The sequence below is a fragment of the Kogia breviceps genome, chromosome 3, assembly GCF_026419965.1.
Source record: "Kogia breviceps isolate mKogBre1 chromosome 3, mKogBre1 haplotype 1, whole genome shotgun sequence".
Taxonomy (NCBI): Eukaryota; Metazoa; Chordata; class Mammalia; order Artiodactyla; family Physeteridae; genus Kogia; species Kogia breviceps.
The window spans coordinates 138,560,368-138,578,810 of NC_081312.1; the positions used below are offsets into that span (position 1 = coordinate 138,560,368).

At 44.4% G+C, this 18,443-nt stretch overlaps 1 protein-coding gene across 21 annotated transcripts in view; it reads right to left on the reverse strand.

Moving 5' to 3' along the window:
• Positions 1-327: 327 nt before the first annotated feature.
• The window catches only part of TPM1 (tropomyosin 1), a 28,357-nt gene continuing 10,241 nt past the window's right edge, over positions 328-18,443 (reverse strand). For 4 of the 21 annotated variants that reach the window (XM_059058555.2, XM_059058553.2, XM_059058560.2 and 1 more), the window contains 7 exons: positions 14,834-14,967; positions 12,158-12,275; positions 10,660-10,730; positions 9,804-9,879; positions 9,286-9,348; positions 8,929-8,998; positions 328-1,165 (listed from right to left, as the gene is read on the reverse strand). In XM_059058555.2, the coding sequence (XP_058914538.2) occupies positions 1,083-1,165; positions 8,929-8,998; positions 9,286-9,348; positions 9,804-9,879; positions 10,660-10,730; positions 12,158-12,275; positions 14,834-14,967 (615 nt within the window). In that variant the 3' untranslated portion in view covers positions 328-1,082. Of the gene's footprint in view, positions 2,405-5,792; positions 5,992-7,418; positions 7,502-8,928; positions 8,999-9,285; positions 9,349-9,803; positions 9,880-10,324; positions 10,401-10,659; positions 10,731-12,157; positions 12,276-14,833; positions 14,968-18,443 lie in introns of those variants that run through there. The other 17 variants (XM_067029726.1, XM_067029727.1, XM_059058561.2 and 14 more) reach the window with 6 other exon arrangements.

Genomic DNA, 18,443 nt, shown 5'->3' on the forward strand with positions numbered 1-18,443 from the left:
CTACTAGAGACTTAGCTAAGAATTGAGGAAAAATCCCCAAACCAGTAGAACCATGGCAAAAGGTCTACATGTATGTACATGCAGATATAACCCATAACCTGGAGAAAGGCTTGGACTTGGAAAGTGTCCTTTGCTGCTTGGCTGTAACTTTAACAGACCAAAGGGATGCTGGTTTGAGTGCTTCTGGGAAGAGGACACATGAAACCCAGTTTCCTCCTGGACACTGGGATATTAATTTGCTTTAAGAAACATGTGTGAGGGAAGGTAGGTTGATCACATGATCTAAAGTTCACAAAGTAAAAACATACAAATGACAGGACCACCCCATTTAGAAAATGTCCTACAATGTGCATTTATTCTATATCATTATACAAGGTTTCCATACAGTTATAACTCTTAAGACAATGTTTTTTCTTCACCATTGTACGTGGTGCCTAAATCTTTCACTTGAACATGGTGGAAATCCACATCGCATGCTATCCCACGAGCTGTAACGAACTGCAAATGTGCCAATTAAAAGAAAACAGAAGCCTTAGAAGAGCATGTTGGCTTACAAACCCTTGGCTTTAGTGAATTCTGCCAGACAGGATCTGTAGTCTCACCTCATCGTTAAACCCAAGACAAAATAAATTAGTGTTGGACAGAATTCTAAATTGTACAATATTGAACGAAAGACCACAGTGGGACCTTTTGTTTAAAGTAGCACCAATCCACACCTGATTGTGTTTCCAACATTAATCTTCCTGTTCATGTATCATTGGCACTTTGAGTGGAAATTTTCTGCTTCAGCAAGGATTCCTGGACTAAGCATACTGTGTTGCTAAACTCTCTACGAAGTGTGGCAACGTCAACTTGGGAAATGGCACATTTAAATCATTGTCGCCTTGACACGGGCTTGCCTGTGTGTGTGTGTGTCTTTCCCACCCCTGATCTAGCTGGTACTTTGTGGATGTATCTGTGACAGTGGTAAAAGTAAATAAAAATGCATTTAAGGGGTTTCATGGTAAGCATGGTGTTTAAAAACAAAACAAAACAAAAAACAAAAACAACATGAAAGAATGTGGTCGCAGCTAAGGAGGTTTTCACATGTTGTTTAACTCCAGTAAAGTCTGATCCAGCATCTGGTGCATACTAAGGTTTTCTTCTTTGGCATGAGCCACTTTCTCTGTGGTGGGATTAGAAAATTAAGTCATGAATAGCTGCGCTTTGGACACAGTGGTGGTTTGTACATTTAGGCAGGCAAACATCAATCACAAACACAGGATGAGATGGTTAGGACCAGGCATGCTTGTAAGACATCACTCATTTCCAGACAAGGACCTACGAAGGGGAAGCTGTCTTGGATCCGAAGGAACTACAGGCACAGCAGGTTCTCACAGAGTGGCCAGGTGAACCTCCACCAACAATCCACTGAGGACAAAATGCAGGTGGGGTTGGTGAAGGTTCACTGGTCATGTGCCGTGGGAACAGGGAGAGGTGCTTGCAGCACTGAAGTTAACAGCAGACGTTTCTGAGTTACAGGCAGTTAAGGTCTGAGAGTTGTGTTGTAACACAGTCTCACAGAAAACAAAGATGACGTGAATAGGCTTTCTGACAACTTTTTCAATGATTTATTTCTGTTACTCATTAAAAAAAAAATTACCAACACGTTTCATGCACACTCCAGTAGGACATTCTCTTATTATTTTCACAGTGTTCTATTTATTATTAGCATGACATTCTCACCAGATTCCAACAACACTGTTAGACTGAATAAAAGCATACCTTTCAGACAATCAGGGACTTCTGACATGAACTCCTGTTTTCAAAAGCTATTTTGCCCAAGCATAGGTAATCATATTTCAAACACTATACCAGATACTTAGAAGTTAGAAATATGAATATGTAATAGGAATATATATTATATATATCACATCCTATATATAATATATATATACTTATACACATACACACCCCTCTGCTTTGGCTTTCTAACTTAAAGCAAGACTCAGTTCTCTGTAGGAAATAGAAAACATTTTTTTGGTCCTCATTATGTATCAGCTCAAACAAGAGGACCTACTCTTGCAAAGATGAGTGCTGAATTGATTATAAACATTGATCCATATACACAGATGTAATTTTACCATAAAAGTTGTTTGGGGATTAAAGATAACTTAATTATTCCAGATATGAGAGGAAAATGCAGGCAAGGCCAGCCTTTCAACTGATTCATGTTCAATTCTGCAGAAGGAATCGTTTTCAACCCTTTTAGGTGAAGGTATGACAGTCTTAGACTTCCTGCCCATGGGCTGTGTTCCTAGAATTCAGCCCAGGTTCTTTCCCACTTAAGTTTAATCCTCATTCAGGGCCAGCTTTAGTTGGTTAGTGAGGCGGCGGTTTTGCTCAAGTTGCTGGTAGAGTTCATCTGTACAGGCCAGCAAGCAGGTGAGCAGCAGAGAAGAGGCAGAGGAAGAAAGGTTAGCTGGAGTTGGTAAGAGGGAGTTCGCAGACAGAACACAGAGGTGCCTCGGGCGCCAGTCACTTGCTGAGCAGGTTGCCCTTACCCTGTGGTCAGCTGTGCTGTGCCCAGGAAGGGCGGATGGAAAAGGCCTGGCAGACTTAGGAAGAGCCAGGACTCCCCTCTTGGCAGGACGGGAGGGAAAGAGAGCGGCAGGATCCGAGGAGGAGGACAGAGAGAGGGCGTGTTCCTCATGCATCTCAGTAAAACCACTGCGTGAACTGGGCTGAATGCAGCTTCTGGAAACAGCCTCAGGAACAGGGGCAGGGCTGGAGGCGAGCCCACTCACTCCTTGCTAGGGTTCAGCTGAGGGCTTCCTGTGAAACCTCAACCTGCCCAATTCTGCTCACCTCTTCCTGGAACCCTTTTCATCTCCACTCCCAGGGCTGGCTTTCCTTTCAGGTAGCACCAAGAGGGGCTACCGCCGCTGCATGAACAGCAGAACTGAGCTCCCTGTCCCTCCCCTAGTTGCTGTGATACAGGGTGCAAATTCTGAACTCTCGTCCAGCCTAGATACAGGGTGTGTGACCCTACTCAAACAGCAAAAGAACAAGCATTTATCTCCACTCAAAACTGACTTAAAATTTAACTGCTGACCTTCTGAAGAGGATGGCATTCTCTGGTGCTACATGGACGTGTATAAAATGAATAAAATCTCAAACAGCCACATGGAGACCAGTGTGAAAAGCATTTACACTCAGGCATTTAATCTGCTCACTTGGCAAGGAAGGCAGCCACTGGAGTCAGTCTGTAACTGGTGGTCCAGGGGATGCCCCAACAAGGACAAGAACCTGGCACTTACCATGAAAAGCTGGAGAATACATTATTGTTTCGGATGACGGTGACGACCTAGACCCACAAAACTCTAACTTAATGATTTTGAAAAGCGATAATCCTATACCCTGGGGAAAAGAAAAATGTTCCATCTCTAGCCCCCAGGTCTGTGGGGAAATTGATCAATTCTTATTTTAATTTTCTCTCATGTATGGTAGGAGATGGGGAATACGCTATATTCGTTGTGCTTTCTAGCCTGGAATATCTGCTGTGTTGTCTTCTTTGTTGATCTAACTTTTCTGAATATTCGAAACCCCAGTCAAATGTCACCTCCTCCAGGTAGCGCCCAGTCAGAATTACTGTCTCTATTCCTTGTTGACTCTAAATGCACACCACCTGTTAGTTCAGACTTGCTTCCCTCATCTATCTTCCCACAAGATAGCCAGCTCATTGAGGGCAAAGAACATTTCTGGTTCATCTCTTTACCACATCCTTCCTACCTTTCATGGTATCTTGCATGTTTGGGGGGTGTGTGTGTGCAAAATCTATACCCCACTAGCACATTCACACTATCGCGTGGGAGATACCACCACAGGCAGGTAGGATGTCTTAGTTTGCTGAGCCAATGTACAGCCAAGCTGGGATGGAAGAACTCTGGAGAAATCCCAGAGAATCCAGAGGGTCAATGTGAATGCAGCTTAAATGACAGCTGTCCCTACCACATTCTCCTTTGGACCTGCTCCACTTCAGCTGCCATGGAACTGGTGTGCCTGGGGGGGCCTGAAACACATATGTTTGCAAATATTCCTCCCTCCTGTTCTACCTCCGCAACGTCTGGGATGTCTAGTGCCAAGCAATGCTTCTGGGGTTTGGTCCAACCAAGGCTCTTGCAGCAGCTGCCTCTACATATGGCCTGACCCTCTGAGCTAGAAGCCTGGGCCCCAACAATTTCTTGATAAAATCAAAAAGCTATTTATCCTCCTGTGCACCCATACCTTCTTGGGCTATTCCAGATTTGCCTTCCAATCCATCAGTTTCCCATTTCCCCTTGTAGAATATACTTATAGGAAGTGGGAAAATCTCCAGAAGGGCTTTCAAAAAACAGATGTGACTCCAAAATTAACTGAACATCTGCTCAGCAGAATTTTCAGACTTGTCATTTTATCTATGGCAGGAAGCAGGGTTACTCAGAGAAGGGCCCACTTCTATTACTCTGAATTTTAAAAGAACAAAGCAGGAATCATAGTCAAAAGCAGGCCCAAGAAGCCTTAGGAAAAGATAAACAAAAAATTACTGATGACTTTACACTCTCAAGGGAGAGACACTGTCTAAATTATAAATTTTTAAAAGTCCACTATACCACTACTAAATTCACTTACCTCTTAAAAAGAGTATTTTTACTCTCTTCTGAGGTTTTGTAGAGTGACTGACATTTTCAATTTGTCCAAATTTACTTGAACACAGGGGTATATAAACACTCTTAGGCTAAGAAAAACTATACACAAACAGATGAAGGTCACCCACATTGAAAACACAGAAGAAATACAGCCAGACTGTTGAGGATGGAGAAATGTTGAGAATTAAGAAATAAAAGTCCACATCATTTTTAAGTTCTAATTTTGCGATGTGTTATAAAAAAATCACTTAATTGCTGTTTTTGAATTTATAAATATAACTGATAAACTATAACTGAACAATTTCTACCATTTTTAAGGGGTTAAAAAAAAGAACCAACTTTAATGGCTATGCTTTAAAGATGTTCACAAATTTTAAAAAAGTTAATTATCACAAAGATTTACTGTAAGTACAACCCCTCCTAAAGAATACATGGTGTGCTTTAAGAGCACAAAATTAAACCTTGACTTGAACATATCGTATGCTCCTAAAACCTAAGAATGTCATTTCATGATCAAAACGAAGGTGGCTGAGGAATGAACATACTTTTAAAAAGCTTTAACTGTTCTTTGTGCTGTAAAAGGATGATCAACAATAACCTCAACTTACATTGTTTGAATCCACATTCCTTTTCACCTTTTCTGATATGTAAGTTCCTGGCAATGTGAGGTGGCAGCCACACCCTCCCAAGCAGGGCTGTCTAAACAGCAACACAGAGGGCTCACCACATCCCAACTAAACATCTGGCAGAGGAAGGCACTGCTCAAAGCAGATCTTCCGGCTCCAACAAGCAACATCCCCTGTGCAGAGGCTCTCAACCCGTACTACATACCAGGGCCATCTCAATCCCTAAAAAGACACACATGCCCAGGCCTCACTCTAACCTTTGCAAACCAAAACTATGAGAGGGACCCAGGCATGGGTATTTTTAAAAAAGTTCCACAAGGAACTACTGCTTTAGAGTCTCTTGGTATTAACGTATGATGTTCAGAATGGGGGGTGGGGGGGAAGAGCAAAGCAGCAGCCAAAAATTAACCCTCATATGTGTGATGAAGATCTGGAGTTTTATTCAGTGTTGAAACTAAAATGTCAATAAATAAGAAGTAAAAAGAATAGCAAACAGAAATAGCTTACACAGTGTTTATTTTACACTGCAATGAGGAGCTTCTGTACAATAGGAAGCACAGTGTGTGCCTGGCCCTAAGGCAGGATGTGGAAAGAAAGAACCAGGGTCAGCTGGAGAACAGACAAACTGCAGAACTCAAAGAGGAGGGACATCCAGCTTGATGAAGGGGTCGTGCGAGAAGTGAAGCAAAGAGACTTATCTGCATGAAGAGAAAAGGTGGGAGAGAAAGGAAAAAAGTGGCACAATGGAAAACAGGGAAGCTAAACTAACAGATGAGGGCAGCATTCGAAACACAGGTAAGAAGCAGACATGCAAAACCCGTTGCCAGCCGCACCTACGGGAGGATGTCAATCCTTGCCCACCAGTGTCTGGACCCGAGGCCAGCACAAGCCCCTTCTGGGGGAGTTTCATTGCAAAAGACCCATGAACAGAACTTAAAAACAGATTTTAAGCTAAACACACCTTTCAGAATAGTTAACCATACTTAATGCTAAAAGTTTTTCTCATAGAATCACCACATTTTAGCACTGAGAGACAGATGATCTGATCCATCCCCTCATTTACAAATGAGGGAAGAGAGGATGGAATTCTCTTAGTTTCCATGGTGACAGTCATGTCTCAAGGGGTAGTGTGGCAATTCTATAATCTATAAGGTAGCAGGCACTTGCCAACACTCTTCAAGCTACCATTTTTCTGCATGGGTAAAGGAATGACAGGTGGGCCAGGAAATTGAAATTTCCAGTTTACATGGAATTCAGTGCCAACTATGAGATTAACAGGAAGCCTCTGTGAAACATTCCAGGTTAGAATTTAGAGGGGCAGAACCAGCTTAACATTCAGGTTTGGTTAGTAATATGTAAGTTAGACGTGTATGCTCCAGGTCCTCGTGAGATTAAGACTATCTACACTCCACTCTTACTGCCCAGCAGTAGTAAAAGCTGGGCCATTAACTCCCAAACTCATATAACACAATCTGTGTTTTATATCCCATTTCTTTGACACAGGTTGTGGTGCTTGTATGTTAATTCTTTTATATAAACAGAAAATTAAAGGCTTGGCTACCCAGCAGAGGGTTCATTTCTGTCTACAATTCTTAAAAGGAAGATGTGACTTTTTACAGCAACATTCTTTATGCTGTTCTGGATCAATTTCCCTTCTCTAAGAGCCTCAGTCATCTGACAGTGTTGGGTTCCTTAAATTTATTATTTCTTTTACGAAAAACGTTCACATTGTATTTAATTGAATCTCAGGAAACCACCTTTTGGTATTTCTTGGGAAATTCCTGCACAATTGCGTGGCCTACCAATTCTACTTGAGCCTAGTTTAATTTCCTAAAAGGACAGTGCCCAAGTCACACATATTCCAGTTCACTGCTTCATGGGAACGATCTAGCTGAGACAATGTGAAATGAATGGATTCTGAAAGGAAAATGGTTTGTATAGACAGACAATCTACTTGGCCTTTATGTTAGTAGAATGTGAAAAAACAATGACTATCCTAGATAATGCAAAGACAGTGAGCACAAAGGTGTAAAGATGGAGATTCTGGAGATACAGAAGGGAGTGGTGGCGAATTTATCATATTAGCATGAGGGCACGGGTGTGAGCAGGCAGGGTGGATGAACATTTACATGGAAGTCATATCGTTGAGAGCGTGGTCCAGCTCCTCGCTGATGGCTTTGTACTTCAGTTTCTGAGCGTACAGCTCGTCTATGACCAGGAAGTGGAAGGCAGAGGTGCAAGGACATGGAGAGTGATCAAGAGATGGAGGGTGAGTGAGGGTGGCATGGACACCACCCCGACACAGCAGCAAGAAAAGGGCAATGCATGAAGGAATTGGTGCCGCAGCAGGTGGCCAATGCAGGAGGCGTGCGTTTTGTTTTTAATAAAATTGAAACAAAAACAAAAAGAACAAAACCCATTAGAAAATAAAACAAGAAACTCAATATGAAAATCATAACAAACACGGCAGGTATATCAGTAAACCATGTTAAACCCTAAACGAAACCACAGAAGGCTGTCTCCTGGTTGGGAGAGGGGTAATAGAACATCTTTCTTCTATAGAGCTATAATTTAATTACACTGGAGTAGTCAGCCACCTGCCACTATAAACAGTGGAAAAAAATATCCAAGGGCATTGTTTTGAAGAAGCAATTTGTGACTACAGTCTGTAATCCTTATCTGGCTCCATCCTGAAACCACTGACTTCCGGACCAAACTAGACCACTGGGGTATGGATTTCTCGGTGCCATCCAGACTACTCCTGTGGTCCGCCCACTCAAGCTGCCCTCGCTGGTCCAGGAGCCTTGAAAAGCGAGGAGAGCCACGCTTTTCATGGTGTTGCTGTGCCAAGTCTGCAATTCAGTTCTTCTAATGATGAAGGTTTCATACTCTGCTGCAATTTGGCAGATTGTTTTGCAACCATTTGTCATTTTCTCTTTTCCAGCAGCCTGGTTATCATCTGCACCAACCTCCAGTCCCTTCTCTAGCCACTTCTGCCTTTGATGTATATATTTTATATATTTTTTTCTTTCTTTTTCACAGCCTCAGAGCTCAACATTTAGGATTTCTGAGAGACAGAGAGGGTGTGACTAAAATAAAACCTAAGTATCTTAGTGGAGAAGTGCTGAAGTATAATGTCAAAGTGTAGTGCTCTATTACCCTCCACCCCCCGTCAGGATACACAGCACATGCCAAGATGATTAGTAACTTAAAAAAAAAAATCCAAACCCTTACATTGAATTTGCACTTGTGGGAAGATAAGTTGTGCCTAAAAACAAATCCATACCATTCTGGCAATAAGGAGATACCACTAAAGACAGAAAACACACCAGTCATTCTCACCTATGACCAACTCACTCACGGTGAGAAATAAACCTGCCACACTTCCGAAGAGTGTGCATTAGAGCCGTCTGGCATCTACTGTTACAAAAAGAGATGGGCCCCGTCTGGTGGCTAATGGTCATCTGGTGAACAGAGAGTTTAAGAGCCACGGAATGAAAACCCCAAAGGGCAGACAGGAAGAATGTGCAAGAGCAAAGAAGTGCACCAAGGAGGATGCAATGATTGGAAAATGACTTTGCCAGGTCACCACTCAGCCGTAAGGATTAAGTTAAAAACAAAACCTAAGATCTTACCTTCTAAGTCATCAATGCTTTTCTCCAATTTAGTTACTGACCTCTCCGCAAACTCGGCCCGAGTCTCAGCCTGCAATAATTCAATTTATTTCAATCAGAACTGGTAAGTTTTAGATTTCTGGTAGCTACAAATAGAGAGAAACTAGAGAATGAAAATCAAGCCTGGCACCCATGAATGGGGTCTGAGACCAACTGCCAGTCAATCACCACAGTGAGAGGTGGCTAACACAGCTCATTCTCCAAGACCACCCCTGAAAATCCCTGGATCATTCTAACTTTACAATGAAAAAGCCCTGAACAGGTCTGTAAAAACAAACTCAATCCAGCTGGCTTTGTCCAAAACACCCTTAATATTACCTCCTTCAGCTTGTCAGAAAGGACCTTGATCTCTTCCTCATATTTGTCTTCCTTCTGCGAGTACTGTAATTAGAAAGAATGTTCCAGATGTCAGGCCATAGCTCACCCTATACTGAGGTCTTCTAATACAACGAAAGTGTCAGCCCAGCCAACAGATGTTGAGGATCTCTTAGGAGGTAATGGAACCTCTGATATCAAATGGCATACAACAATGCATTCTCTGTTTTCCTGCCTATTGTTTTACATGGGATAAGAACAAGATAACTTATCCAATTGGCACTTGGTTTAAATTAAATTGTTACAGATGACTCACATACTCAAAATAAAATAGATTCTCTATTTTAAAAAAAAAGAATCTGTTATTGATAATCATCAGGAAATTGCCTCAAAATGACGCCATTTGCTAAAGTGTCTAATGGATTATTCCTTTCCTTGGCAGGGCCCCAGAAGAGAAAAAGTGGGTGTCTCTAGAGCAGTTCTTAAAGATGCCTTTCCCCCATGCTGTGCTCCTGGCCTACCTTCTCAGCCTGAGCCTCCAGTGACTTCAAGTTGTTCGTCACAGTTTTCAACTCTTCTTCAAGCTCGGCACATTTGCTAACGTTTTCGATCAGAGGTAGAAAGGGTGGGAGACAAGCCAAAGAAGGAGGAGAGAAAAAGGAGAGGGACGGGAAAAAAATGAAAACCGAGTCCTAGAGAACAAAGGGCTGCCTTAAAGTAGCCAAATCATCAAGGTACTAAAAACACTCAATTTTGCCATGGACACTGCTCCCGACCTTCCAACAGCAGAAAGGCAGGGTGACAAAATCCAACAACCTCGAAGTGTGATAATTTGGCTTCTTTTTTGGCTGCACCAGAGAGCATTTATGAAAGAAAAACAAAGGAGTATAAAGGACCCAAAGAAAGCACTTAAAGCAAGGTATAAGATAGCAGAGGGTGTAGTGAAGGTGCAGTCGTTATAAAAATGAACCAGTAGGCATTGGAAGCTGAAAGACGCCTGGGTTGCCGTTAAACCTAAAACCCATACATGAGCCATCAGTACCTTATCCTCTGCAGCCATTAATGCTTTCAAGGTCTGATCCATTATTCTTAATTGTTCTTCCAGCTGTCGAACTTGGCTGTTAGTGGACACAGGAAATGCACAAGGCCATTCTCAAAATCAGTGTGCAGGTAAGGCATGCAGTGATACACGCATTCATACATAGACACCCCACGCAAGTCCTCCGTGTTCCATACTCGTGGCTCATCCCCGTCAAATGAGCACTTAAAGGAGCCCGGAGCTGAAACAGGTAAATGTGCAGCTGCCAGAAGGTCATGCTGTTTAGTCACTGCTCCGCAGCACCCCACACACAGCCTCCTGGCGCCGGGCCCGCTTACCCTTCTGAGAGCTCAGCCCGCTCCTCTGCACGCTCCAGGTCACTCTCAATGATGACCAGCTTACGGGCCACCTGCAGCAGAACACAAAACACACACACCATGGGACTTCCAAGCTGAGGAGGAGTGTGGTGTGAGGACTGGATCCGTCAGCCCCTAGGAGTTCTTGCCTCCAAACAAGATGATCCTCTTTCCCGTGCACTGGAGGGAAGCGACTCTCCACCAGGCGTGCCCATGGAGAGGAGACCAGAGGCTTCTGCTCACCAAGACCCAGCGTGGTTAGTTATGGGTGGGCTGGCTCATCTTTAGCCCTACCTAGGTGAGGCCTGTATAGTTACATAGCAGCCAGACCAAGTGTGGAAGGAGGGAGAGAGATGAAGTTCACAATCTCAAAACTAGCAGCGTGATGAGACATGGCGCCTTTTATGCTGAAAAGGCGGGGCTGCAAGACAAGACTGAAAATAATCCTGAGAACTCCATCCATCTAGAGCTCTGTACCTCGACTCCCTCTGTGTGCAGCAGGCTACCAATGCCAACAGAAACAGCAAGAGAGGCTGACATGAGAAACTGCTGAGGTGACTAACGAGGTCAGTGGAAGATAGGACCAGAGAGAAGGGATCCTAGGAAGCATTTCAAAATTAGTGGGCATAGTGTAACCTGGAGACGGGAGATGATGATGACGAAGAGTCAGTGCTGCTTCAGGATAGCCATAGTACATTAAGGGAAAAACTAAAACCTTAACACAGTCATGTGGGCTCTGTTATCACAGGAGGTTGCTTTCATGGGGCGTGACCAGGAGGTGATTCACCTGTGAACCTTGAAGAGAGAGGAGGACAGAGAGAAAGGCCTCCATGAATCTAGGGAGCAAGTGCATGGTCTGTGTCTCTACAGTGACTGAACTGGGCTGTGCCAGGTGAATCACACTAGGGAGAACTGCTTGCGTGGTGACAGCATGAGAGGTCCCTTCCACAAAACACAAGAGGCCCAACTCTCCCTTCTCCTGACCAGAGAACTCTTTTTTTTTTTTTTTTTTTGGCAGTACACGGGCCTCTCACTGTTGTGGCCTCTCCCGTTGCGGAGCGCAGCCTCCGGACGCGCAGGCTCGGTGGCCATGGCTCCGCGGCATAGGGGATCTTCCCGCACCGGGGCACGAACCCGTGTCTCCTGCATCAGCAGGCAGACTCTCAACCACTGCACCACCAGGGAAGCCCGCTGACCAGAGAACTTTTGTCCTGGTCTTTGTGTGTGTGTTTGGGGCGGGGAGTGGGGAGAGGCGTGGGGGCACAAAAAAAAAGCTTTGGTCTTTCCCAGTGCAACTGATCCCCTAGCAGGATCAAAACTGAGAACCGTTTTCTGAGGACAAAGGAACTCTGCTTCTCAAAACCACCCATTTCTGCTAAGGAAGCAGATGGTTTCACTGAAGAACGCAAGGCTGTACACTGCTCCCCCTCTCCTGGGCCACGGCTGGGAGTCCACAAGGCCTTGGGTCCCAGGATCTGACCTCTTCATACTTGCGGTCGGCATCCTCAGCGATGTGCTTGGCCTCTTTCAGTTGGATCTCCTGAATTTCCATTTTCTCCTCATCCTTTTGGGCTCGGCTTTCAATGACCTTCATGCCTCTGAAAAAGAAGACATGCAGGAAGACCCAAGATTTAGAGGCGACCTCCACGAACTCACCCTGCACCACAGTGGTTTGTGAGGCTCAGTGTAACTGACAGGCTGAAACAGACCGAAACAGAGCACAGAGCTACTTTTATCGTCCAAACCATGAAACAAGACTTTCTAGAGCTGAAGGCAGAAAAAGACATACACTCCCCTCTCTCTGTTTATTGTGAATGAAACCTTACACTTTTGGTACTGTTGACAGTGTCCAGGCAGCTAATGTGAAATGAAAGGTACCATGTGAGGATCCTGTTTGAATGTGGGAGGCATGGAATCAAGGAAGGTCAACAAGCTTTACCTGCTGCATGAATAATGGGACTTCTTCCCTTTTCTGGTGGGAAGCTTCAGCTTGAAAATGGACCAAAGTTAGAATGAAAGCAAACTTATCTTCATGTATTTCCTTCCCACAAAGAAAGTAGCTGTTCTTACCCCTTTAGCCACAAATGTAAATATCAGATTGAACCAAATGAAATTGCTGGTATTTGACCACATCGGACCTGCAAAAATGGCCATTTCATGTGGGTTGACCTATACTTTAGAGAAGAAACTGAGTTTTGCCTTTAATAAAACTCATAATAGAGGTGTTGAGAGGCAGGACCAACACCATCTTCTATGCTGATGTGTACGTTTGGATCCTTCAGCATGGTGGTAAGTTTTAGAAAATGTTAATTGACCTATGATATATTACAGATTTATGCAATAACAGATTATGTTAAAATGGGATTCATTTGCCAAAATCTAAGTACGCAGTAAGATAAATAAATCACTTCTTTTTTTTTTTTTTTTGCAGTACGTGGGCCTCTCACTGCTGTGGCCTCTCCCGTTGCGCGGAGCACAGGCTCCGGATGCACAGGCTCAGCGGCCATGGCTCACGGGCCCAGCCACTCCGCGGCATGTGGGATCTTCCCGAACCGGGGCACGAACCCGTGTCCCCTGCATCAGCAGGCGGATTCTCAACCACTGCGCCACCAGGGAAGCCCTTTTTTTTTTTTTAAATGAAGCACTACAATGTATTTTAGGAGACCTGCATCTTGGCTCGGCCATAAATTCTCTTTGAGAATTTGGGCAGGCCACACCAGTCTCTGAACCCTAGTCTCCTCATCTGTAAAACCAGGGGACTGGAGTAAATGATCTCTAAATACCTTTTTACTCCAACGTCTAACACTGCCAGATTGCCCATCTTTCAGGTTCACTAACAAGTGTATTTCAGGAAGAAGCCAGCCACAAAACCGTTAAGTTATATGTACACTGTATGAGATGATGAGTCATCTTTAAGAATTCCAAAACTCTTGATTAGAAAAGAATCAATAAGTAACAGTGAATAATGAGCTGAAAACTTCAGCTAAAGAGTTTCTTTAATCCTAAAGTCTAAAATCATTCTTTATCCATGGTGGCAGGGGGCAGAAATGCACCTCAAAGACAGAGAAACGGACAAAATGATTGACTGCGTGCACCTGCCCAGGTCACAGCGCAGAAACACACTGCCAGTGTCTGAGACACCACAATACTTTGTCATCCCTCGAAGGGCAGAACTCTCTCTAGTCTTGTGGAGTCTTTCTTGGAGTGCTTCCAAGTAATATGAGTACAATAACTTGAACAGTTGAGCAAGAGAGAAAATGCCTTGTGGAATACACGATGGCTGATATGGCCCTGGTTTTCCTTTACTACCACAAGGCTGAATCTTGGGGTAATAAGTCAGGTAGAGCCAGGTCATAGTGGGAGCATGCTCAGCAGACATGCAGATCTGACTGTACTTACCTATGCACGTGTGTCTTATCGGCTTTACTAAGTCCAAAACAATTTACTTTTGTGGATCATATTTCTGTTTTATCTGTGCTTTCTCTTCCTCTCATTTGTTGGGCTATTTGACCACTGACAGCCCATACTGTATTTACCTCGGCCTAAGCCTCCTTGGTATATTTTATTTTTTTTTAACATCTTTATTGGAGTATAATTGCTTTACAATGGCGTGTTAGTTTCTGCTTTATAACAAAGTGAATCAGCTATACAAATACATCTAGTCCCATATCTCCTCCCTCTTGCGTCTCCCTTCCTCCCACCCTCCCTATCCCACCCCTCTAGGTGGTCACAAAGCACCGAGCTGATCTCCCTGTGCTATGTGGCTTCCTTGGTATATTTTAAAATAAAGTTAACTTTTTAAAAAAAAATGCATAATTGCTCCATGGTTAGCAGGAATGAAAGAACCAAAACACATCCCTAGAACCTCCCGTTTACACGTCCATCCCCATCGCTGGGTGGTGAGCTCTAAGACAGCAGGAATGGCGTCTTTTTCTTATTTGTAACCTTGGGGTTTAAAACAGTGCTTTGCACAAAGGTGTCCCACTAATGTTAAATGAACAAAACCATTAGCTACACCTGGATCAAGTCAGGAAATAGTGCCACCAATTTTACAGTGCCACTGTAAAATTCTTAGAGGCCCAAGATCAGAGAAGCCCTCCCGTTCCACCAGGAGGAAAGGCTGTGCTAACAGGTGGGCTGGACAAGGGGTCCTCACCTCTCACTCTCATCTGCTGCCTTCTCGGCCTCCTCCAGCTTCTGCAGAGCTGTTGCCAGACGCTCCTGGGCACGATCCAACTCTTCCTCAACCAGCTGGATGCGTCTGTTCAGAGAAGCTACATCAGCTTCAGCCTGGGTAGAGAGAGTGAAAGGCATTTCAGTGTCGGAGAGAAAGTGAGGGTAGTGCCTTCAGGAGGGGCTGAGACTGAAACACTGGTTCCAGATGGGAAGCCTGGGCCCTGTGGTGAGCCACCCTAAAGTGCATTACAAGCCCTGGTCAACTCTGGAGTTGTCGGATACATTCATCCATTGATCTACCCAGTGAATGTCCACCTTGGGGTATATGCAGATCCACACACACCATCCTCATCGGACAAAGGGACCATCAGCAACACTCTCACTTGGTTCTCTTCCCCCACAGATTTCAACACGCTGGCTTTACCTGCCTGTTAAGGGGGAGCTTCACCACAGCCACCTCACTTGGTGGGGCCTGAGGTGTGGACAGAGGCGATGGGACTTACCCAGGCTCAGTCACACAAGACGAGAGCCGCACAGTAAGGACTCGAACTCAGGAGTCTCAATTCTCCTTTCTGCTGATTGTGTTCTCAAAGGAGCTTTATTAAATATTTCAGGAACTAAAATATTTTTAAATTCAGTGGTTCTAAAATATACACCATACAGAGACACAGCAAAACCCAGCAAGCCCCCTGCCCTTCAGCACCCCTTTAGAAGAACTGATCACACTGGAAGAGGGCCAAGACAAATCTCCCAAGCGTTTGTGACATACGCCTACAGGAATGTCTCACAAGTCAAGGTTGCTACAAGAAGAGCTTCAAACTCCTTAGAAGAAAAGCAGTACAGATACTGTTTTTACTTGGTATCTATATCTGAAATAAGATGTTTCTTTTTGGGGGATGCAATGGTTACTTACAGTTATGAGCATTTGTTACTATAAGCCTCAGAATACTTGCAAGCCTGGACCGGTCCATTACATACACTTGCACTGATGGCTGTTTAAACATTATGCACGTAAGTGAAAGATGGAATTTGTTAATCTGGTACTGTTTCCTCATCCACTCTGAATGTGTGCTTATCCTGGGGTGATGGGGTTTTTAGGACACTTGGGAGTTTTCTAAAAACTACAACATGCACTTTGGGACTATGCTAGCTCTCTACTTACAGTCCTGTCTTCCTTACTCAACTGTAAGCTTCTTATGTGCAAGGAATCACAATTCACTGCACAGAGTATGGGCTCAGTAAATGTCTACTGAATAAAATGAGTAAAACTAACTTAATTGAGACAAAAGCAACTTTCTTAGTTTCTGGACCCATGATACACAGTTTGAAATGCACATGCAGTTAGAGTCTGCAATTATGGCCTTGAAGTAAAGGAACACGAGAACATTCTGCTCTTTGCTCATCTAGATTTGTAAAATTTTGAAAGTCAAGTTCTCTCTGGGAAAGAGAGGTGATTAGGGCATCTACAATCATGGTGAAGGACTTTTTATAAAAACATGCAAATACACTTTTATCTCTTCAAAAATTAACTATGTAGTAATAATTGGTTGATGGAGGCAGGGAGCAGGGGGAAATGTGAAATGAATCCAAGGTCAGTTAACAATTGCACTGGCCCACAAAGTAGATCACTGCAGGTGCACAGCTCGTAATGGGCTCCACCAGGTCTGGCAGGTGAAAGTTGGGATTTTTTTGGAGGAGGGATGAGGGTATTAGAGATAACACATTTCTTAAGTATGGGAACTTTAAAAAGTTTTTAGCCCCACGTAACAAAACAAAACAAAACTGGAAGGAGGTATATGCTAAGGGTATACTTTGGGGTCAGGTCAGATTTCTTTTCTGTATTTTCCATTTCTAGGAAAAGTCTATTCAATTCACAAATGGGGAGAAACAAGCAAGCAACCCTGAGAGCTGAAAACTAAAATGAAGAGCAAAACGAAAACCACCCTCCAAAACACCACCAACAAAAAAACCTCAGCGAGTGTCTAGGTCATGTACTCAGAAGTATTTTTCCCCCTTTTCTTAAATATCCATGTTATAGGTGCTGCAGCCAGAGAAATGTCAACAAGATTTTCAAAACAATTTCTGCAGCCACCACACTCTAAGCTTCCTGTTGTTTTCGATCTGGGCCCCAACCTCAAGGACTTTGTACTCACAGAGAGGAGACTGCTTATACTCAGGGGAAAGAACCCTCCAGGTGCTAGGCCAGTCCAGGTCCCTGGCCTCCCACACACCTGGGGCATCAGAGGGTAAGGAGACAGCACCCCATGTTCATTCCTGCCTCTGCACAAAAGATCTCCCTACCCGAGAGGAACACCCATCAATCCAAATCTTCCCTCTTACTGCCTCCACTCTAACCGTTCTTTCCCTTAGCTCTGGATACTATTTTGTAAAGTCATTAACTCCTTTTCCCCAAGAGCATTTTGTAGAACGTACATTAGGGGTTGTGTCCTAGGGGTTGTGTCCTACGGAAGCACCAGTCAATAGGCCTCATATATGGCACCAGAACAACAACTGGGAAAGAAGACCTGTTCTAGGAGCCAGGACAGGGGGCAACACAGAGAACAGACCTGTGGGTGGTCCACAAAACGGGGTCTCAGATGTTTAGCTGGAAGGGTCCCTAGGCATTGTCCAGCAGTTCCCACAACTGGCTGGGTGTCCAAATTCACCAGGAGATGCATATTAAAAATACAAATTTCCGGGCTTTCCTGGTGGTCCAGTGGTTAAGAATCCACCTGCCAATGCAGGGGACATGGTTCGAGCCCTGGTCCGGGAAGATCCCGTGTGCTGCGGAGCAACTAAGCCCGTGCGCCACAACTACTGAGCCTGCACTCTAGAGCCCAAGTGACACAACTACTGAAGCCCGTGTGCCTAAAGCCCATGCTCCACAACAAGAGAAGCCACCGCAATGAGAAGCCCGTGCACAGCAACAAAGAGTGAAGAGTAGCCCCCACTGGCTGCAGCTAGAGAAAGCCCACGCGCAACAACAAAGACCCGACACAGCCAAAACTTTAAAAACACAAACAAAAACAAAACAAATTTCCAGGCCCCATCCCTAGAGATTCTGATTCAAGAGGTCAGAAAGGAGGACAGGAATCTGCCCTATAAAAAAACAACACCTCCTCTACCCCATCCACCATCCAAAGAAGCTGGCAAGTCCTGTGGGAACCACTCATCTAGCTCTTTGTAGAAGAGAAAATAGGAAGAGGGAGGGATCTTTGACCACAAGGGCTGAAGCATGCTCAGGTCACAGCCATCAGCAGGAGGTAAGACTAGCATCAAAGTCCCCTGGTCCTCACGTGCTGGCATGCCTGCCTCCCTTCTCAAGGCCTCCTGGAGCCTCGTGGAAGCCCTGGAACTGGTGGTTCTCACCTATGGAGTCTTTCTGCTTTCTGACGTCAGAGGAGCAGGTTCTCTACAGCCACTCCGACTCCAACCCCCTACCTGAAAGAAGGCCTTCAGTGAAAGAACCTAACCAGGACTAGAAGAACGGTTATTGTACTCAATATCATCCGCTAAACAAGTCCCCTCAATCCATTTTGAAAAAAGATGTGGTATAAAATTGAAAACATCATCAAGTAACACCAGGGGGG